General features: G+C 37.3%; 2 protein-coding genes across 4 annotated transcripts in view; both read left to right on the plus strand.

Annotated features, from left to right (window-relative positions):
• LOC141437341 (alkaline phosphatase-like) overlaps positions 1 to 14,169 on the plus strand; it is a 39,173-nt gene extending 25,004 nt beyond the window's left edge. Inside the window, exons 7-9 of the mRNA XM_074100633.1 lie at positions 3,567 to 3,772; positions 4,576 to 4,684; positions 11,958 to 14,169. Coding sequence (XP_073956734.1) covers positions 3,567 to 3,772; positions 4,576 to 4,684; positions 11,958 to 12,145 — 503 coding nt within the window. The 3' untranslated portion in view covers positions 12,146 to 14,169. The remainder of the gene's footprint in view (positions 1 to 3,566; positions 3,773 to 4,575; positions 4,685 to 11,957) is intronic.
• A 4,007-nt stretch (positions 14,170 to 18,176) lies between these two features.
• Positions 18,177 to 24,338, plus strand: part of LOC141437447 (uncharacterized) — a 62,737-nt gene continuing 56,575 nt past the window's right edge. For 2 of the 3 annotated variants that reach the window (XM_074100818.1, XM_074100822.1), the window contains exon 1: positions 18,177 to 18,249. In XM_074100818.1, the coding sequence (XP_073956919.1) occupies positions 18,180 to 18,249 (70 nt within the window). In that variant the 5' untranslated portion in view covers positions 18,177 to 18,179. Of the gene's footprint in view, positions 18,250 to 19,272; positions 19,359 to 24,338 lie in introns of those variants that run through there. The other variant, XM_074100819.1, reaches the window with a different exon arrangement.

The following is a 24,338-nucleotide window of genomic DNA, read 5'->3' on the forward strand; positions in this document are numbered from 1 at the left end:
CTACGTTTTGCCAGTCGTTTCTGAATGCGTCCAAGTCGTCCCGCCACCTCCGTCTCGGTCTGCCGCGCCTCCGTTGACCATCTAGGGGCGCCCACTGGGTAGTAACCTGTGCCCATCTCTCCGGGTGCATGCGGCAGATATGGCCAGCCCAGTCCCACTTCAGCCTGGCGGTTTCTCTCCCGACATCGGCTATGCACGTTTTCGAGCGCAGTGTGATGTTCCGGATCCGATCTGTTCTTTTGACACTCAAAATGCTGCGCTCCATAGCCCTCTGGCAAACCTTCAACTTGGACTTCTGAATCATTCATTTTTGTTCATTTAATTTTAATGAACAAAAATGAATTCACAGCCCTTTGGCCACCCAAATCACGGGATCACAGTAATTTTGTGTAATAAACTAATACGTGATAGGTTTGATTAACCCCCGACGCAAAAAGAGGCTGTGTGTCTGTCTGTGGCACCGTAGCTCTTAATTTTGTCACAATGTCGCAATGAAATTTCAAAACGTCAGAACCTCAGAGCCGACAAATTTGCGGACGCTAGATGGCGCTGATGTCGTGCACAGAGCCAATAGGTAGTCTCCACATAAACACTGTTTCTTTCTACCCTTATCTTATACAGTCTGATGGAAAGAAGTGGTGAAATTAATTATGTTTCCGAATGTGTTATGTTTAACATAATACAAGGTCTCCGATCTGAATTAAATTTGAATTGCAAATAGTCGTATTTCTAGACAAACACATGCTTTTCATTTCGATATTTCCACGAGACTTTTTTTGGCATTTTCAACAGAATTTCATTTCAAAATCTTAACAGCGTATGTACGTACCTAAACATTAAACTAAACATTCTGACAAATTCCGAAATTTCAATTCTAGTTTCTGGCAATAAGATCAAGCTACAATTCCCATGTATACAACTGAATACACAGCTGAATGGGCGGTGGTGATAATTTTCCATCAGTATGACCAGCTTCAAAAATTTCATTGCGTGATTTTCAAATTTTCTTCGTTCACAAAACATTTAAATTGAGCAATTTCTTAATCTAATACAATTACGAGTATGGCCTAGCTAACCAAATTCAAGATGAGTTTGATTCTCCATTTTAAAGAGTAGGTGGGCCGCAAATATGAAGACGTGATGAAGGTGTAAGAAATAATGTTGGTCAGTTTAGTGTGATTCAGTAGGTATAAAGTCCTAAAATTAAGTCACAATACCTGAAATGTCACAAAAAGCAGACTAGCCGAAGTCATAATATCCGAAATCTGCTATAGAGAACTTAACTATATGAAACCAAACTTTACAATGCAATTACGCCATATTAAGCGATTGGTCATTATAAGCGGAGTCATAATAAGCGGATTCTACTTTATATCAAACTAAATCTTTTTCAAATACGTGACACGTGAAATCTTAACCGACATCGTTGGTATTAAAAACATTGCACACGCGTCTTAACTCATAAAAATGATCATTAAGTTGTTACATCCCTATGCCCGCCATTGCAGACTCCATAAAGTCAATGTCAAAGTGTGTGATTTTAGGAATTCTTCATTCATAGTAAAATGCTTACTTTATATAATACATTTGGTAGTTATTCTTACAGTTGATTGATGAAACAACACACAACAGGACCACTTCATCAACTCTCGCTCTATATACGTCCAACTGAAAGTCAAAATATCTTTATTCAATTTCGACAAACACTAATGAATGTCAAAATCTACCATTGCATTGGTTCGGAATAACTGTGTTGAGTTACCCGGCAAGAGAGCTATTATTTTTTAAACAAATTAGGCATATCGAAAATACAAACTGAGACATGGATGCACAGAAAAACCAGAAAAAGAGACCAGCGCTGGGAATCGAACCCAGGTTCTCAGCAATCCGTGCTGCGTGCCGTAAAAGTAACAAATTTGGAGTTGAAATAAAAATACAATAAGACTCTAAAAAACCAATCATAAATTAGGCATACTTGTATACTGTAGTTTCACACTGAACAAATCACTATTAAGCAGATGGTCTGGCTGTGGCTGTGGGTGACAAACTCGTCTTGCTACTGCGTGTACTATTGGAAGTCAAGAGAGCGTTTTGCCACATACAAAATAATTTAAATAAATCTTAGTGTTGTAATCCTTAAAATAGATTTCAACACACACTTCGCAGGTATGTGCTACGATATTTTTCTTCTTTGTAATAAAACTTGGAAGCCGTGGTGGCCTAGTGGTTTGACCTATCGCCTCTCAAGCAGAGGGTCGTGGGTTCGAACCCCGGCTCGCACCTCTGAGTTTTTCGAAATTCATGTGCGGAATTACATTTGAAATTTACCACGAGCTTTGCGGTGAAGGAAAACATCGTGAGGAAACCTGCACAAACCTGCGAAGCGATTCAATGGTGCGTGCGAAGTTCCCAATCCGCACTGGGCCCGCGTGGGAACTATGGCCCAAGCCCTCTTGTTCTGAGAGGAGGCCTGTGCCCAGCAGTGGGACGTATATAGGCTTGGATGATGGATGATGATGGATGAATAAAACTCGCGGTAAATTAAAAACACTCAGAGGTACAAGCTAAGAGCACTACTAATTACATTAAGAATCCCAACAGTTTTCACCATTTTTTGTCACACTTTATAGATGGGGTAGAAAGAGCGCGTTAGACAATGCGGCTGCAGGTTTGAACCTACAATCTTCATCATGAGATACCACTAGTCAAAGGCTACCACGGCTTCTTTAAGCTACCTACCCTTTACCCTTTAAAACAATTAAGGTAATAGTTTAGGAAAATCCACAGAGGATTTGAAAATTTACGCTCATGAATATTGAATAATATCTAAGCGTAGGTTTCGCTAAACTTAGTAATACCAAAGTTAAAGTCAGTTCAAGTTAAGCTAACTGGCCTTTTATCCTAGTAGCAATAAATTGCTGGTGCATAGTTCACAGATGATTTTATTCGTATCGAAAAAAAAAACCGGTCTTATCAGTCACAATTAAATGAGTAACACAGTTGATTAATATAATTCGATGAAGAAAATTTTCCTGTTTCTGAAGGTAGGGGTAGTTCATGGAACTATATTTATTGGTCCTAACTCACTTTGCGTCAAAAATCACCAATAAAATACCCTTGCTACTTGCTCGCTAAACGAAATCAAAGATTTTTTTAAAATCTATCAGTTACGTGTCGGCCTACGCAGAATGTGGGATTCCGTACTAAGATGAGGCAAATATTCTTTATTTAATTTTGATCATCTACCTACTAAATACTATCGTTATATTACAAAACTTCTTAACTGTACATAATTAGTTCTATTCTCCTTTAAAATATGTTATAAATTTTAGCTATAGTTAGGGTATTTGACTCTAGCAAAAATTTGTACTTTAACATTATTAGATCGGATCCCTAAATTGTTTTTTTTTTAATCTAAGTATGTTGTTTTTAAAAGACCTATCCGACTATACCCGATACTATGAATTAAACCGAGAAAACAAATCATCCCTGTGATATACTCAATGGGACTAGTGGGATAGACGGCGATCTTTTTGTAGCGGTTTTTTTTAATTTTATGTTTTCAGGTGGCAGAATAGACACAGCACATCACGAGACCAAGGCTCAGAAGGCCTTGGACGAGACGGTGGAGCTAGCCAAGGCCGTCGAAGCAGCACTGCGCGTGGTGGACACCGAAGATACCCTGATAGTGGTGACTTCCGACCACAGCCACACCATGACTTATAGTGGCTACAGCAAAAGAGGATCGGATATATTAGGGTTCAGTAATAAGGTGTGTATAATAATAATAACTTTATGTCGAGATCATAATTCTATGAGTTCAAATAAATATTCGATTTATGCGTTTCCGTAAGTGGCATTTTGAAATTTAAAGCCAGCGCAAGCACTAGCCCTTGATCAAGGTAGAGCGAGATTAACGTTTTAAACTTTCGTGATTTTCACTCACAGTCAAAATACCACGCACAGAACTTATCACGCTAACACACACGAGTAGTAGTAGTGGCGAGGAGTAGTGTGTGTTAGCGTGATATTTTGACTATCAAGGAAGGGTACCCAACTGTCCGACTCCGATTTGATTTATTTTGATAAATGTTATAAAGTAGTCTAAAATAACGGACATGTATTTTTTTTAGCTGCCTAAACTCAACCTGTTTGGAGAAAATGTCCTGCAAAGTACTGAAAATTGACCAAACCTTCTAATTTCTGTTGAGACATTTGTTCAAGAAAATTGATAATTAATTACTGGTTTCGTTATAATGTTGGAGAACATGAAAAAATAATGGAGGCGTGTTTTGTCATTTCACCACAAACTCATATTTTATATAAAAAACACGTCAAAGTTTCAAACTTTTCGTCGCTTCAGTCACTTCCCTTTGGTTATTTTTTGGCTTGAAAACTTCTTGATCCATGATCCATGGTCCCGAAAAAAAAATAGTTTGTGGTAAAATGACACAACACGCCTCCATTCTTTTTTGAACGAGGAGGAGAGAACGCTCCACTTGCACTACAGAGCCGACTCTACACGAAGCCTTTCTTCATCAGAAACTTAGATTTATTTATAAACTCTATTTCCAGATAAATGCGTCAGACAATCAACCGTTCACGACGCTGAGTTACGCCACGGGTCCTGGTTACAAGCCCACTTTCGACTCAGAGAGATACAACCTTATACTCGATGATATTCGTAAGTTGTTATTAGAATTTAGTCCATAGCCATTGGGACTGAAAAGTTCTCGAACAGAGATCCCGGATGACCTGGTTAAAGCAGCGGGTTCAGTGGATGCAGGCCGCTTCCAACCGAAGCAACTGGAGATGGGGGAGGCCTATGTCCAACAGTGGACGTCCTATAGCTGATATGATGATGATGATGACTCTGTAATACGTCGATGTATAATATATCTGACGCTGTGAATGCAGAGATACATGCCCTCGACTACTTTGAAATTATGTGACAGGTTTTATTATTGTAAAAGATGCGTTTCGCCCACTGAATATTTGATGATAATAATCGTATTCCAGTCATTCATCGATGCTAACGCACACACACACACACACACGCACTTTTTTTTAAGTTATCCACAATCAGTGAACCAACTTGTTTTCACTGGTCAAGATGTAGACGGGGTGAAGACGGGTTGGTAACGTCACACGCAATCCACGCCTGTGGCACAATCCATAAGCAGGTGTAACCAGCCTTAAATTACCTTTTATGTGCTAGCGAATTTTTTTTTATGCTGTTTATGATGCCCTCCAAGACGTGATGCCCGAAGCAATTACTTAATTTGCTTATGGGCTAACCAGGCACTGCACACACAGTATGTTTTCCTAAGTAGAAAAGCTCCAAGTAAATTCCAAATGTAATTTCTCACATTTTTTTTATTTAGAGGTAGGTACCGACACAGGCTCGAACCTACGAGCTGCTCAAGAGCTTATAAGCCATCGATCAAACCACTAGGCTGGCAATGCGGTCAACGTTAAAAATGTTAAGCATTATGTTTACACTGAGTAGCAATCACTTCTCGTTTCGACTTTTGTATAAAATTGACAAATGGTATACTTATACAAGGTGTTAATTAAATAACTGAAAACCAGAAAGTAGTTTGCTCAGAATCGATTATACTGTGTTTTAACAGGCGCCAATTAGGTATTTTAGAGGTATTTTAACGAGATTTTTTACTATTGCGATAATTTAATACTGGCCGTTTTGCTGTCATTGTGGGATTTTCTTCTAAACACGTCAAAGCGCAACTGAAAAATACAAACTATGAGTGGAGTTAGAAATGAAGTAGAATTACTGACTTAGCAAAACATAAGAAAGCCTTTTGAAATAATGAAGGTGGCGTGTCTGATGTTTTCAGTTATTTAATTAACACCTTGTATAGTCCTCCACATCGGTTACGATGACGGTGAACCTGACTATATTTATTACTAGCCGTTGCCCACAACTCCGTCCGCGTAGTATTCGTTTATTGCTATCCCGGGGGAACTATGCAATTTTCCGGGATAAAAACTATCCCATGTCCTTCCCGGGAACTCAAACTATCTGTACGAATTTCATCGAAATCGGTCCAGCGTTTTAGACGTGATTGAGTAACAAACATATAATATTAGTAGGACATCAAATTTTATAAAATTTATAAAAAAAAAAAAAAAAAAAATTCCACCGTGAGCTCTAATAATCAGTATACAGTGACAAGGTACTAAAGTGTAAATATTAACTTTGTACCACGGCTTTCGTACATTATACATACCGGCACTGAAAACTAATTTATAACGGACCGTACTTAGTCAAATGGAAGCCCTTTTCATTCCATCCAGTAGGCTTAGGAATATTTTAAGCATAACGAAGTGCTTAAAGAGCATGTATTATAAAGAGGTAAAGCCAGGGAAAGTACCAAAACTACTCACTGTCCTTAATGAAAACAAACCATATTCATAACACGAGTCACTTACTACAAACGATGATACACGACCTTGATGTCTATGAATTTACCTACTGAAAGGTCACTGGCCTTTACGAAAACAAGCATGTTCGGGCAAAAGATATAATATTTTTGTATGCTTAAAAGTAGTTGGAAACTTTGTTTCGCGTAAGCATAGTAAAATAGGGGAAGTAAGTTCACTACAAACAAAAGTACATCGCGTGGCTTAAATGTGTGCACACTGATAATTTAAGTAGAATTAAGTTTTCGGTATACGTTATGTCAATCCAATTTATGGAAAGTGTAAACATATCGATTTCATCAAAATTCTTGTATAAACACCCACTGGATCGAATCAATAACACATTTATCTATAAGCAATTCGTGTCTTTTAACTAGACGTCTTATCACTATTTCACCAAAATTCACTTGATTTTAATATTTAATTTTCACTTGAAAAGTCTTCGCCAAAATCTGACGACATTTCTTGAATGAAACTCGTGTATAATCTGTAGTAGCATAGACTAGCGTAGATGGTGAAAATTAGACATTTTAAAAATCGATTAATACTCGATTGAATAACCGATTATTATTTAGTTACCTTAAAATTAAAAAAATAGTTACTGCTTTTATAATTGAATAAACAGTCTTTGGAATTAAATCAAGTATTGTAAATAATAAAATAGACAAAAGTACTTTGATAAATTAATCGATTTACTGAACAGATTAATTATTTTGCAATAGGTTCTAGGTTTTCACATCATTAAATGTCTGCGGTCGGGTTAATGCGACTTTGTTTACCCTTTCTATGAATTGGATTGACATAACGTATAGTCAAGGCTGCGCTGCCGTCGGTGTCGTATGTTTTGATTTAAGCTTGCTAGTCTTGCGCTTGATCACCTTAGACGTTCACGTACTCGTAATTACGTATTTGTTTGTATTAGGTAATAGTTGTAAATTAGTAGTATATAAGTGTAGTGTAATAGTTTCGTGCAAGTACCTACACATGAAAAAATAAAAGATATCTACCTACCTATAAACAATATGATTATAGTATTATATGTAGGTAAACATGAGTAGTAAGTACTTACAGAGTCGCCATCGCCACTCCGGCGAATTTATACATATATTTTTTTTATTTAGTATTATAATAACATAGCAGCGTAGAATCTTGTTTAACTAGACACAGATATAAGACAATTTTAAGTTGACTTTCGTACTAAAATTATTTGCCGGGAGGTAATAAAATTAATCTAAAATAGACATACAACACTAAGCGTCCACGCCGGAGTAGGCATAAGTCTCCTAAAGAGTCGGAGTTTACATACTTCTCCTCTTTTACTATGGCGTAAGTCCCTTTACACGCATATTCATTCACGTGAACTGACCCGTGATTATCTCTATTTCACCTGATGAAAAGTTCAGATGAGGCCAAAGATGTCTCTCACTGATTAAATTACTAACTATTTAACTCACTATATAAGCCAGGTACGGTCTGGGTCTGACCTAAAGTCTCCATCCACTATACCGTATCATACTATGACCGTAATAGAAACGTACCAGGCACGGAATGTAACGCGGCTCGGACTACAACATGTCAACGGTGCGGTCATAGTATGATACGGTATAGTGGATGGAGACTTTAGGTCAGACCCAGACCGTACCTGGCTTATATAGTGAGTTAAATCGTTAGTAATTTTATCAGTAAGAGGGTTCTATATTGACTGGTAGAAAATTGTTAGTCATAATGTAATGTTTGACATAATTCTTTTTTTCTTTGAAACCATTTAATTCTCAGAATTGTTATAAAACAAACCTAACCTAACCTATAGAGTTCTACAGGATAACCATTTAAAAAAATATGAAAAATGTACGGTTTCAGCAAGAAAAAAAATTTATGACTAACAATAATTATGACAAACATTATATTATGACTTATAAAATTATGGCAGTCGAAAGGATCGCCAACGGGGTCATACCCATTATAAGCGCATCGGCATCGTTTTTGACGCTCCGTGCATGGCACGCGACGGCGACTGTTGATTAGGAAACGTGTTAGTGGACATAGTCTCAAACTTTTAGACATTTTTCCTTGACACGTAACATTATAATGTTTAGCTTTTTAGCCGCATGGGCCTCGCAAAACATTTCTGTTTGTCATATTACTTTAATTCTGTGTTATAGACAGACAATGGCAGCCAAGGGTCGCAGATTTACGCATGACAAGTTAATTTAGAGATAAGACAAGGATAAGACATACCCGGCATATTCCAATATTGCCATTTTGATTAAATTCACATTATTAAGTTCATTGGTTTGAAAATGGCGTTCGCGTCGGTCGCTATAGAGTAGATATAAATACAAATACATATAATAAAAGACATGAATAATTCGTATTGCTTATTTTTGGTTTTTAAACTATTATTATTATTATACAGCAGTTTGCAGGTGGTAGGACCTTGTGCAAGGTCCGCCCGGATTGCTACCTCCATCTTGCTCGCTAATCCTGCCGTGAAACAGCAGTGCTTGCACTGTTGTGTTTCGGCGTGGAGAGTAAGACAGCCGGTGAAATTACTGGCACTTGAGGTATCCCATCTGAGGCCTCTAGGTTGGCAACGAATCTGCAATCCCCCTAGTGTTGCAGGTGTCTATGGGCGGTGGTGATCTCTTATCATCAGGAGACCCCCTAGCTCGTTTGCCATCCAGTTGAATAAAAAAAATAAAAACAGAATTATAATTTTGTACGAAAGATTCTGACTAGTTTTGAGATAGTTAAATTATCTGTTTTTAACAAATAAACAAATTCAAAGCTTAATAATTACAATTAAATGCAGTGAAAACGTGTCACATCCCACACGAGCAGCGCTCACCACGGTGCACAATATGACGCTGATTTATCAATACTTATATCTCACGAGAGTCTATATTATTGATGATGTTGATAATTAAATTATAAGCCTTGGCTTGGAACTAATGCCTCGTTGCAAATAATTCAATTCCTGTTCAATGCCGAGAAGCCTTCAAATTGGGATGACCTCAATAACAGCCAGCTGCGCCTACCGATCCGTCAAGCGTGAGAGTTTAGTATGATTACAGCAAGGAAGAGAGATGACTTGAAATAATACCTACGGTATTTGACACCTCCTTAATTTTCCATATTCTATGTAGTTACCTACCTATTATTATCAAAATTATAGACAAGCAACCAACGTTTAGTGAAGAAAAAAATTGCGGTTGAAAATTGAATTTAAAGTGATTTTTGAGGTTGCGTAACCAAAATGGCAAAAACGGAACCCTTATCCGCCATGTCTGTCTGTCCGTCCGAGACTTAGCTTAGAGATTATTAGTGCTAGAAAGCTGTAATTTTACATCGATAGTTATGTACCACAAAATAATGATTTGTTTTACAAGCTTTTATTTAGTTTCACCTGTCCCGTTGTCTATCTGTCTGTCTGTCTGTCTGTAGTCAAATCTTGCAAGATACAGTTGATCAACTTCCAGTAGTCAGATTGACTTCAAATTTGGAAATATGTAAATCGCATGACAATACAATAATCTAGTAGTGACATCCTGGTAGTCCAGCCAGAATCGTCTCCGCAGGACGGACTCTTCAACGGTTAACAGCATCGACTTGAAATTTGGTATGCAAATGTAGTTTGGGTGACAATGCTAGTACAGTCAACAAAAAGTACAGTCATTTATAGCTAGCGTGAACAGCTGACCGGTTCGTAACAGAAGTAGGTACGAGGTTAGAAATTACTGTCAGATTCTCAACAATATCTACACTAATCAGGAGCTAATGAATTTAAGCATTTAATTCCATAAGTATTTAACGCCCTAATGTAATTTATTTAGGTTTATAGAAGACAATACTTCCCTTTTTTACGTTGCATATTTGAACATTGTCCGTTGCACTGACGTTACTCCGCCGCCGAGATTTTACTTTGAGATGTACAAGTGTTGTACGATGATACTTTTTACGCGAACACTTATTGTTAAACATTAAACGGTTTTTAATGTTTTTTATTACTTATTACACTAATATTATAATTAATTAATTAATTTTAAACAGCTGTGTCGATTTTGACGTTTGAGCGTAGCCAGGGTTGCCAGCTATCATCCTGCAAAAGTGCAAGCACTGCTGCTTCACGGCATGATTAGCGAGCAAGATGGTGGTAGCAATCCGGGCGGACCTTGCACTAGATCCTACCACCTGCAAAAGTGCTATTAGCGTGAGCGGGACGGCACATACCCGATCCGATCCGATGTGATTGAACGAAAGTGAAGTGAGTGCTGAATAGCCGATCACACCGATAATATTTGACTTTTTTGAATCTTCAGATCCGGATTTACCCATCTCTACTTCAAAGTACCTACTTCTTTAAGGATGATATTCTTTCCTCGAACTTATATGGAACCAAACAGAAAGTAGTATAACGTAGGTAGGTAACGAAGGTACATAAATAACGAAGTTCTCAATATGAGTACAAGAAGCAAACTAAAAAGAACAACAAACGAATTGAGAACCCCTCATTTTTGAGGTCGGTTAACCAACGCGGAAAGATAGAATTAGCTGAATAAAGGGAGGGAAGGGAAGGGATGAATTATAACCGTAAATGTTTACCCCTAATTTGACGTCGGATTACCTACCTCTCAGCGTAGGTGGGTAGCTATTTGAATGAAATCATAAATGTTCTGAAAAAGGGATTCTGAAGTTCTTAAAGCTTTGATTGGTATTGAAATCGGTTTTCGAAATTTCATGTAAGTATACTTATTTATAGGGAATTCGCTATGTACTTATGCTTTATTTTTTAAATAACGTTAACTTTAATTTGACGCGGATATTGTTTTTTTACAAACTATAAGGTATTTAACTTGCATTGTATGGTTGTATACTGGTTTGTTTAGCTCAAATCTTGCAAATCAAATTTTACCCACATTTAGTGTCGGATTGATTTGAAATTTGATAGGATTAGAAAGGGAAAAGAAAGAGAAAAACTTTTTTTGTTATACTTACGAGTATGAAGGAAATAAGTAATAAAGACAAAATAAAATGAACATCGAGTAGGTAATTGGGCCCCACTCAGCTTAACGTTGAGAATAGCTGCAACGCTTTTTTCAGAGGGATCCAATTAAATAGCTAGTTTGTACGGAAGTGTAACGTACGAGTACAATCAACAAAAAACCAATTCGATACATCTGTTTTTGACAAGGAATCCATCGTGAAAAAGCTTGTCTATAACGCCTACTGAACATAGTTTGAGGAACCCTGCGCTGTTTCTCCTTTACCTGCTGCTGGTGATCTTCTAAATCGCTAACTCTTGACAGAGTGATCTTGGTCGTCATTTGAGAATCAGTAGTGAACTTTCATGACGATTTTCTTGGGAAAATAGTGTTGTGGTTTACGAATACGAATGTTTGTTCCTGACGCTTGCCTAATACCTATAACACAACCTCTGCTTAGATTGGTACAGTTCCATTGATGTTGATTGTTTCGGGACATTTTCTTATTGTTTATTCATTTATCTTCCTCAGAGAACCCAAATTACACGTACCCAGCACTGGTACCCATGGCACGCGAGACCCACGGCGGCGAGGACGTGGCCGTATACGCAACGGGACCCTGGGCCCATCTCTTCACGGGGAACTACGAGCAGAACTTTCTGCCCCATGCCATTGCGTATGCAGCTTGCATGGGGAACGGAGTAAATGCCTGCCAGTGATGTACTTTGGGACACTTGAGCGTCTAACCAAGCTTTGATGCCCTTAGGGCAGTTACAGACGGACTAAAGTATTTCAAGTGCAACGTAACGCAACTGCCGACTGCCCATAGTTTTCAATCGCAAGTAGTACTCTGCATCCAGAGGCCTTGTGTTAAGCTCCTAAGGCCTCATTCGCACGAGAGCTTTTTTAACGTCCGTTTAAAAAAGCGAACAAATGCATTTCCAAGTATATGTTTACACGTCAGCGCTTTGCGCGACGGTTCTTTATCGAGCAGTGTTTTATTTTCTGCGCTGGACATTAGGCAAAATTAAAAATTGAACTAAAATTAGGTCAACGCCGAGTTTTGATGCAACGGTATTTAGCTCTCGTGCAAATGAGGCTGTTTAAGTAGAATCCGCTCCAATAAGTGCCTAGCAAAAATCATACGGCAATTGTCTCTCCATCTGTAATGTCTCACCTATGTATGAAGCTCATAAGTTCTTTTTAATTAAATGCCTTCTTCTTGTACTAACCGTTGCTCGAAATACATCGTTTTTAATCAGCTGCTGATAATTTTAATTATATCCACCTAAACCCGAACAGAGGCCTAACTCAAACGTAGGCGCTTAGGGCTACCAGCATCAACGTCGGCGCTGTCTACACTGTCTAGGTGCTTAAAAGTATATTCGCAATTGACAATACGATCCTGTTCAGATATTTTTGAGCACTTAGCTCCGGTGTTTAAACGGTGGCGCACGTACCTACCTGTACATGTATAGCATGAACTTTGATGTAGATTATCTAATCTACATCAATTATTTTGTAACCCGAAGTATATATTAAGCGTTTTGTACAAAAGTAAATGTATTCCAAGTTGTTATGAACTACCGTAAACTGCTTCCCCGTAATAATAATTCCCGTATAGATAAAAGTTTAAAAACCTATACGGGTGCTAAGTTATCGACTCTAAATCAAATCAGGCAATGTTGGGGCCAAAGGGCAAAGTTGAAGCAGTTTACGGTAGATATGTATTTCTATTAATTATTAATTACCTACATCATAAGACATTCTTTAGCAAAATAGCAGGATCTTGTTTCGACATACTACCATTTTACCTATACTTGTCGATTTTGAGACCCTGGGTCCATGAGGGCCTTAGCGCACATAGGCTCTTGAAAGATTTCTAAAACCGTTTGTTTGACACAACTGGACAGCAAAAGGGCTGGCAGCTATCTCTCTCTAATAATTAGCATAGCTATTCAAAGAGGAAATGTTGCCAGCCTTTTGGGCATAATGCCACAGAGGCCAATTCTAAATTTAATTTAGTTTTTTTCTATGTTACTTTTTTGACATTTATTTAACATCTTATTAAACGGCTCGAACAATTGATCTAGCGATTTAGTCTTATCTCTGGTTTGGTCTTTAGTCTTATTTGGTCTAATCTCTGCGAAAACGTACCTATGTTTTTGAGTTTTAGCCTGAGCGAACCTCGGTCGTCGCAGGGTGGTCGCGGGTACTAATTAAGGATATAGTTTTTGTATTGTTTTTTTTAGCGAGCAGTCATTATTATTTTTTACTATTGTATCGTTCTATTATTACTACAGTATTAATAGATGAAAATAATATACAGCGATAATTTTTAGATCACGATAGTTAGCTGAGCGTGTTAAAGTTGTGTTATATTTTGAGGTGAGAATACATAAACAAACGAATAAACACGAATACGTATAAACCCTAAAGGTTGTAGATGTGGGTACTATATTCTTATATTAATTTGATATCAAGCAGAAGATCATTGGGAAAAGTGGTTTAACCTATGGCCTCTTAAGCACAGGATCGTGGGTTCAAACCTGGGCTCGCGTTTATGAGTTTTTCGTAATATTATTTCATTAAGTACGAAAGTTCCTCCTTTGTTTACCTCTAAAGTTTTTTTGATAATTTTAAATTCCGGCTTTGGTTACTCTGTTTTATTATGTTTTATTGCTTTAGCAGAGATTTTAAAAACATATACGCATTAATACGATTTTAATTTAAGTTTTAGATATTTTTGTACTTACCTACTCGTTATTTATTATAATTGTAAATAAAAACATTAAATAAAAATATTTTGTCTATCATTTCTACCCCATTTTTTAAACTTGGTTTAACGAACGTACCACTCGACAAACATCGCTCAGCAGGGCTACTCCGAAACTCGAAACTCGAAGTTCGTGTCGTGCGGTCCCTCTCGCTCTCGTATTAAATAGTATAAGTGTCAGAGGGACCGCACGACACGAACTTCGAGTTTCGAGTTTCGGAGTAGCCCTGCTGAGATGAAGCGAAGGCCACCTATTGCTTACCTAGAAAATTGTTCATGTGGAAAGAAAGATTTATTTTGGCTCCATAAGTACCACCTAAAACTAAGACTAAAACTAGCACTAAAACTATGTTAAGTAATTAGTGACACGACAGGATACCAAAAAGGGTCTCCATTGAATGTGTTGCCGCACATTATGTGCAGTAACGTTGGTTTTCTGTGGAGCCCAAACGTTAAACATGTATGCATGAGCCAGTTCCTTTGCCCCAGTTAGATTATTTTTTAAATGTGGCTTTGTTTTTTTTAATGCTTACTACATTGTGGTGTTTGTACTGTACTGTGTTGCTTAGTATTATAAGCATAACAGAACTAGCTGGTGACAGTCGGATAAAACGTATGCATTCGTACAAAGGTCACGTAAGCGCTAGAGCAAATTGTAACGAAATGAGGTCAATGAGGTCAGCCACGTCAACAAACCCCTGAAATGGCTAGAGCCGGTTTGACGAGTTAATTAAATGAGAGGTATTTTAACGTCCAATCAAAACAGGCGGTGGGACAATGTTTGCAGAGGGTTTTCAAACTAGAGATGCGCTTGAGAGTGAGTGATTCAAAAGAACTAGCGTAAGGTCGGGGTATTTTGACCCAATAAAAGGGTGACTTTGACCCGTATCAATGAACTGAAACAATTAGGTACTTTACTCACCCGTGACCTTACAATAGCTACGTTTGTACAAGAAATGTGTATTCATGCAGTTCCTCCATCACCACACTGTAAGAACACACACAAATCACACAAACCCATCTATCACCACCACCACACTGCACTGACGCGTGTCGAACTCAACCAGAGCTCGTCTTCGAAGCAACACAACCGTTCACCATGCACCAGATATTAGACTAACAAACCAAAACAAACATTTAATTTATCATTGATATGATGATGATGTGTTCCTGTTATCCCTCACTAGGGACATAGGGCTCGTAGAAGATTTTTCCATTTGGCTGAGACCAATTGAGCCAGCCTCCTTCTCAACTGATCGCCTCCACGTGATCCTAGGACGCCCTGGCCATCTTCTGCCAGTAGATTGCCAACTGAGACCCTGCTTGGGCAGGTGGGTATTTGACCCTCGAAGCGTGTGTCCAAGCCATCGCCACTTCCTTGTCAGAACTTCTCGGCTTACTGGCTTCTGGGCAGTCATTTGCCACAGTCTTGCGTTTGAGATAGTTCGAGGCCAAAAATTCCAAGGATGTCGGGTTCCAAGGATCTCACTGATATGGACCTCCGCAAAGTCTCACTCACTCTAGCGAGGTCAATTGAGAGCAATGAGTCGATAGCTAAGTGAATTATGAAAAGAAACGAACGGTTGCCAACGGGCGCGACTGAGCCGCAAAAGGATGCGTCACAGATATAGATTACACTAGATTACGCAAATGCATCTACTTCGCGTGTCCGAACCCCGACAAAACGTCGAGGTTGGCCCCATACAAAGACTCAAGACTGACCGCTAACTGACTAATCATGACTAGTGACTGACTCGAGCCCCACGGCGCGGGCGGGCGGCACATTTAAATCACATCGCTAATTCGCTCTTGAGACGTCACAGTAGATATAAAAAGTGACACGGATGGTTTTCATACAGATTGAGGTGTTTGCGTTATCTAGTGTAATCTATATCTGTGGGATGCGTAGTACGTTTGTGCTTACACACACACAATCATTCCTTCCTTTGACTTACTAACAACAATGATTAGTGAGCGTATGCGTACAATACAGATCAATTAACTTATGAGCGAATCAGACTAAGCAATGTCATACTTTATGCGAACGGCATTAAAACTTTTTCAACTTACAGATAACTTGGTCAGTCTGTAAGTGAGCGAGTGTGAAATGAGTAGGTATATAAGGATCAGATAAACCACAGACACTCATAGGAGTTAGAGAGCCAAATGAGCCAGTGAGCTAAAGATCTTTTACCTACATAATCACTCGTTTAAATCAAGTGATACACTTCGCGCACCTCTGTTTCGAACAGCACCATTCAAAAGTTTCCGAGAGACTTCGGGGCTGTTTCACCATCCATTGATTAGCGTTAACCGACGGTTAAATGTGATGCCGTCTCCATCTATTCGAACAAAACAAATAGAGACGGCATCACACCTAACCGCCAGTTAACACTAATCAATGGATGGTGAAACAGCCCCTTAATGTGATAAATTAGGACGTTTTTGTCTTTACTTTTCGGTAATTTTGTTTTTAACGTGATCACAGCCGCAATTCTTGAAGGGGTATAACTTGAAAAGGAGTCCTGTGTTTATACGAAACAATTAGGAGACTAAAATGTGTCCACCTAATTAATTAGTGGACGGCTTAGCTTATGTCTGTAGTCAAGGTCAATTACACTTGAGTACCGTGTCACTATTATGCATTCTAACATTTTTTTTACAAAAGTTCAAACACGAAGTGACGGCGACAAGGTATTAAAGTGTAAACATAATATGTCTTTGACATCGACTGTGCCTTGAAGTTTTAATAACTTTACTGTCTTAGGTAAAGATTTTTTCTATTATTCATGCTGCTAAGAAAAGGATATTGTGATTGTCTTTTTTGGAGTCTTTTTGTATTTTTTATCCAAATTCGTTACTTTTACGGGTATCCCGTGAAACCATATCGAAAATACAAACTGGTCTCAGGTCTGGTCATGTCTATGGATGCACAGAAAAACCAGAAAAAGAGACCAGCGCTGGGAATCGAACCCAGGTCCTCAGCAATCCGTGCTGCGTGCTAAATAACCCCTACACCACCGCTGGACAGGAGTCTTGACACAAATTTCTCCTATGCACACATATCTCTTTTGCTTTCTTTTCCACTACGCTACTTAAGCAGCAGCACTAGCGACATCTATGTTTCGCTCTCATCGACAGACGTCACATTCTTTTCTGGTTTTTCTGTGCATCCATGTCTCAGTTTGTATTTTCGAAAAGGATATTGAACCTCATATCGAAAATACAAACTGAAATATAGATGCATAGAAAAGCCAGAAAAATAAGACCAAATAAGAAAACGAACAAGCTGAGATTTATGGTGCATAGGAGAAATTCGTATCTGTATCACTGTCCAGTGGTGGTGTAGTGGTATAGCACGTGGCACGGAATGCCGAGGACCTGGGTTCGATTCCCAGCGCTGGTCTTATTTTTCTGGTTTTTCTATGCATCTATATTTAAGTTTGTATTTTCGATATGAGATTTACGGGATGCCCGTAAAAGTGACAACAATTTTGGAATTGAAATAAAAAATACAAAAAGATTCCAAAAAACCAATCTTAATATTGAACCTCGTTCAGCTAAAAAGAAACAGCTAAACCTTTCCTTCAATATCCTAACCTAACCAACTATTACGTCACAGAAGGACGTATAAGTACCTACCTATTACAGGCAGAGATAATGAATCTATCTACTATTACAGTTCTTGTAATACAACCCTGTGATAGGCTAACCGATAGACAATTAGACACGTGACGGACAGTGCAGTGACATAAATATGGTACAGAACCCTTAAGTTTTATTGGAAAAAAGTATTGTAGGGGACCCGAAATTGACCACGATTTTGCCCTTGGGAAATGGCTGCATGAAAATGACCATCAAACGAATAACACAGCCGTTCACACTTCCCACACGTTCATATTGAATGAGTAATGTCAATTTACATAAAACCTTAAGAGTTGTAAAATTTACTCAGTTACATTGGTGTTTCGGACATAATGGTTACCTTAGAGTGCCTAATTTTAAATTACATAAAATTTATCTTTCGTTCAAAATTACGAGTATCATGTAAGTAGATAAAAGTCTAAGTACTAGATAAAATACATAATGCCCACTTGCCTCTTATAAACGATTCTTAACCGAAAAATCGTTTGTAGGCGGGAACGTCTCTATTTATTCATTTAAGTTTAAAACAATAACGGAATAAATATTTTCTTTCCTAGTCTTTATAAATAAAAATAATCTTTGGAGAAGCTCGGAATTTTTGATCGTATAATTTACAGATTATTTTGTTAGGTAAGATTTAACAATCCTGTACAGTTGTCAGTTTCTGAGAAAATAAGTAGGTATATCAAATGATTATTATGTATTTTGTCCATATTCTTTATATATAAAGAATATGGACAAATTGTAGGTATTAATGTATCACTAGGTTAGTTTGCTTTGCAAGATATGGACACAGCATACACTTTGCTAGTGTCATTTTGTAACTTCCCCGTCCCCGTGCTCTCGAAAACATTCTTTTTGACAGATATATGGACAAGTAAGTGATTCTACAAGTGTTCCTTTTTTTTTTCGCGATAGGGAACTCTAAAAGTGTAGACTGATTTAGAAATACCTTAATTATTTATTTGTTAATGATCATAAAGAATAACATCAGCCGTAGTTCGTCCACAGTTGGACATGGGCCTCCCCCATAGACCTCCAGTTGCTTCGGTTGAAGCGGCCTGCATCCACCGTGAACCCGCGACTTTAGCCACGTCATCCGTCCAATTTGTTGGTTTTTAATGATATTGCAAATTAATTTTTTAGTTATTAAGCCAGTGACCGCACCATCCTTTCACAAATTTGTTCAACACAAAATTAAACCACTTCATACCCATATTAATTAAAACTCAAACTAATGTCAACCGAAGCAATTAATGTTGTTAATACAATGCAACCACAATCCGCTACACTTATAGAACCTATACAACTGAACAAAGCTTGTCAACGTTTAGTCATATATACCACCCTTAGATAGACCGTAGCCTTATAACCACCCCTTATCTCCATTGCTATCCTTCCATCCCCCATTCAGTAGCATCCCAACCACTGTCTCGATCGCACCCCGTAACATTTGAAAACTCAAGTTTACGTAAACAATTTTGTGATAAGTGAATTGAACATACAGATGGGTAAGTGGAATTTAAATTTATGTGTAATGGTTATTTCGATTCTGTTTACGGATAGGAGAGATGGTTTCTTTTATCGTATTTATATTTCAATGGTTTAATTTAAATTATATTGTATAAGTGTTTATGCTTTGAAGTAGATTGTTAGGTTGTATTTTGTATTCAAAATGTATGTGAGGCATTTACTCTTAGCAAGTATTTTCAATTTACTAAGTAAGTTATTGCGTACTCGTTAATGCCCAACATTTAATACATAAAACGTTTTGATATACATGGTGGAAAAAAATATGTGCCTTTGAGATAAACTGACTTAAATCCTTTATTTAGCTCATTTTACTTAAAGATAACATTACCTTATTTTTAAAAAGAAACACAACTGCATGCAAAGATTTTTAAAACTTTGTGTCGCGTTTGTGGTCCAATAATTTACTGATAGAATAAAATTATGTGTTTACGTTTTTTATTTCAAAAGCCAAGTGTTTATTAGAGAAAGTTTATCTTGAAAAATAATCCTTTTGGTTAGTAAGTATAAATAAATAAAATAGCAAGAGTTTGCAGGTGGTAGGACCTTGTGCAAGGTCCGCCCGGATTGCTACCACCATCTTGCTCGCTAATCCTGCCGTGAAGCAGCAGTGCTTGCACTGTTGTGTTTCGGCGTGGAGAGTAAGACAGCCGGTGAAATTACTGGCACTAGAGGTATCCCATCTTAGGCCTCTAGGTTGGCAACGTATCTGCAATAACCCTGGTGTTGCAGATGTTTATGGGCGGTGGTGATCTCTTACCATCAGGAGACCCACTTGCTCGTTTGCCATCCAGTCGAATAAAAAAAAAGTTTATTTTTTTTGTCGTTTCGATTTCCCGGGTGACAGCGCAGCGTTAGAAAATTTTTGGATGCAGTTTTGTTTCATATTGAAAATTAAAGAATGTTTAATTGAAGTAAAATGAGCTAACTAAAAGAAATAAGGCAGTTACCGTCCGGGATGGTCATTTTTTTTCCACCGTCAATTTTTTTATGATAACTATATTTTCTGACACTTAAATTTAGATTTGTCACTAAACTGCGATACCCTAATTATTATATATATCCCTAAGAAATACATTGGTCATCAAATTAATCAAATCTGTCTCTAAGTATGAGTCATCAGATTAATGTAAACCTGTATCCTAAATTACAGTTTGATCATCAAAATTCGATCACCAAAATAATAGATCTGTCACCTAATAAATAGATTCCTTAATACGAAGCTTCTACTTCTACCTATTCTACTAAGGCAGGTCTGGTTAGGTACGACTACGAGCGAAGCGAGGAGGAGTGTTAGGTAGAACTGCGACCCTGCCGTTTCTGCCAGAAACGAACATCATTATTTTGGAACCCAATATCTATAATTATTTGATGATCAATATTATTTCCGAATAATTTTCAAATAATATTTAGGTAACCGTTTCAATATTATTTGGTGTTTCAATTTAGGTGACAGATCAACTATTTTAGAAACAAATATTATTTATTAGGTCGCCGAAAACGCATTTATTAGGTGATCAATAAAATTATACCCTTTTTTATTACCTTGTGAAAAAATGCGTTATAAATATAATTGAAAGAAGAAAGAAAGAAAATACATTTATTCGGAACAGTGACAGAATAATTACATAAAAGAAAGAGAAAAAAAAACAGTGTTACTGTTCACGAAACGGACCCACCTCAGCATAATGCCGGCTCAAGAGCTGGCGCTGGTCTTCCGGTGGGACCGTGAGGCCGTCATTGCACGCTGCACGTGCGACCGAACCGTGCCTAATTGTGAACGCGACTGTCTATGGTCAGCGCTACCAACACAAGCCAAGCATGACATTGACATTGACAACTCTGACACGGTCAACCACACGTGCAGCAAGCAATAATTCACTAAATGATTGTCAAATGTATACAAATAAAATAAAGCCTTATAGTTTAATATTTTTATCATGGTATTTGAAATACAATAAAATGTACGTCAAAAATAAAATTACAACATCAAATTTGAATAAATTTAAAAATAATAATGACAATAATGAACAGTACAATTAAAATAATAATATGTCAACGTAATTAAATCTTCCTTAAAAATCCTTTAAACGAACAATTCTTGCATTTTTATATAATTCAAGAATCTCGAAAACAGGTCTGCCAATTTCGATAAAATTAACTATGTGGGGGTTTTTTGGGACGAACAATCGATCTAGCAGTCTCATTTCTGGGAAAAACGCGTGTTTCCGAGTTTTAGCCATCCAAGTATTACACGTAAAACGTGAACATGTACGTAACTTAAAACTAAATAATAAAATATAAACAAATTAAAAGTAGGTCAAAGTTAGGAATAGAAATAAACCTATTTAAAATGTAACACATTTTAAACATTAGATTATTTGAAACATAAATTTTACCTGTGATAATCTATGTTTTTATATCAATACTATTTTTCTCTAAAGTAAACTACCACATGGATAAAGATAATTTTATTTATCAAACATGAGTTCCTATAAGTATAAATTTTTCCTGTTCCTGTCCTCCACGCGGCCATGTCTTGCCTTTCAGTATACAAATTTTCACAATTAAGAATTTAAATAATAACACAATAAAAAAAGGAAATAATGAAATTGTAATCAATATAGAATAAAAAACATTAAGTACTCGTGTTGCATGAATTGCATCATGCATCCGACGCGTGTGTGGCAATATTATTATTAAGTCCTAGAAAGCGTCGACGCAATAAATTTAATGTGATGTGGATCGCCGCACATTGGCCTATTTATGAGACATAGGAGAGCACGTTATTAAGTAGTTGCATCCACGGTTGATGTTTGTATTCATTAAACAGACACGTTCATAATTTATAATGTTGAAACTGCTTTCAAAGTTGAGTTGACTCAAGCGAACACTTTTAACTCAAACTTGTTTCAACAGAGAGTACGCTCAACGTAAGTTGTTTTTTAAACAAATCCATTTAAAAAACATTGTTAATTAAGTGAGCTTTGCGGTGAAGGAAAACATCGTGAGGAAGCCAGCACAAACCTGCGAAGCGATTCAATGGTGCGTGTGAAGTTCCCAATCCGCAATGGGCCCGCGTGGGAACTATGGCCCAAGCCCTCTTGTTCTGAGAGGAGGCCTGTGCCCAGCAGTGGGACGTATATAGGCTGGGATGAATTTAAAAAAAACCTTAAAACAATTATATTTAACTTTTTTTTAAGATTTAACCGCGTTTTAACAGGCTGAAACTGCGTAGTAATTTAAACAATATTTTGTTACGTAATTCAGTCTTATTTATGAGTAGGTATTATAATAATTATGTATGAAAAATCCGTAAGTTTAATACACTAAGCTTTGAACGCGGCTTCACTCACGTAAATTTGCAGGTGGTAGGACCTTGTGCAAGGTCCGCCCGGATGGCTACCACCATCTTGCTCGCTAATCCTGCCGTGAAGCAGCAGTGCTTGCACTGATGTGTTTCGGCTGGAGAGTTGAAATTACTGGCACCCCATCTTAGTCTAGGTTGGTAACGCGTCTGCAATAAGATGTTTATGGGCGGTGGTGATCGGAAACCCAGCTTTGCCATTCATCATTAGAATTGATAGTCGAATTGAAATTCCAAGATTTCACTAAGGCCCCGTCGGGATCCCCAAAATTACGTCGCGGTCTTCATTAATGTTGTATGACATACATACGTGCAAGATTTCATTATCTCCGGACATAGCGGTTAAGGGTTGGGATTTTACGAAGATCCCGTGGAAACATGCATCGTAATAAAAGAAGCCAATATGTTATTTCAATCGTTCAACTCTCTACATCTTCTATTCTATAATAATAATATTATAAAGAGGAAAGATTTGATTGTTTGTTTGTATGTTTGTTTGTTTTCATTTAATAGGATCTCTCTCCGAAACTATTGAACCGATTAAGAAAATCTTTCACTGTTGGGGAGCTACACTATCTCCGAGTAACATAGGCTATATTATATTTAAAAAATTAGTGATCCGTACTAAAACTTCAATAATGTAACCCAAGGTGAAAAATATTTTGTTATAAAATGTCTTTCATTGCATGCGCTGCAAAAACTATTAAAGATAGAACAAAAAATTTTTTACACTAATTAAAGAATATTTCAATATCTACAAAAAACTTCACAACACCATATGTCCAACTATTGTAGTTATGTCACTATAACTACTTTTTTACATTTTAATAGTTGATAGAAATGCCGATTAAAATCAGACCATTTTATTCATACTTTTGTATTAATCCTTAACTAAACAAATAACTTTATATTTTGTCCATTCACAATATATTACGAATTTAAAAATATCAATCTAACCAAAAAATGCACCTACGTCAACGCGCCCCGGCTTCGCGCGGGTCAAATGTAGTTTTTGGGAAATGGAGCTGAAAATGTGTGGGAGGTGCCCTTGGTTAGAGACCTTTTTAGGGTTCTGTACACAAAGGAAGGACGTGACCCTATTACTAAGACTCCACTGTCCGTCTGTCAGTCACCAGGCTGGAACTCATGAACCGTGATTATCGTATCGCTATAACAATAAATACTAAAAAAAGAACAAAATAAATATTTAAGTGCCCTTTTTTGCTCGATATTAATAACAGCAACAGGTGGACGCTTGAATTATTCACAGAATATTCAATTGTATATTCACTATAAAATAAATAATTAAATTGAAATAAAATAAATATTTAAGGGGACCTCCCATACAACAAACGTGATTTTTTTGCCGTTTTTTGCTAATGTCTAATGTTGTATAGATAACGGCACGGAACCCTTCGTGCGCGAGTCCGACTCACACTTGGCCAGTTTTTTGAAAATTTTGCCCGTGAAGAGCCGGGGCGGGGCGCTAGTACCTAATAACAACACGTATTTAGTCACAAACTTTCACATTATTTTCACGTAAAATCAACTTGTTTTAGGCAATACTTTTTTATTTTATTTAATCTAAGTATGT

This window comes from Choristoneura fumiferana, chromosome 17, assembly GCF_025370935.1.
Source record: "Choristoneura fumiferana chromosome 17, NRCan_CFum_1, whole genome shotgun sequence".
NCBI lineage: Eukaryota > Metazoa > Arthropoda > Insecta > Lepidoptera > Tortricidae > Choristoneura > Choristoneura fumiferana.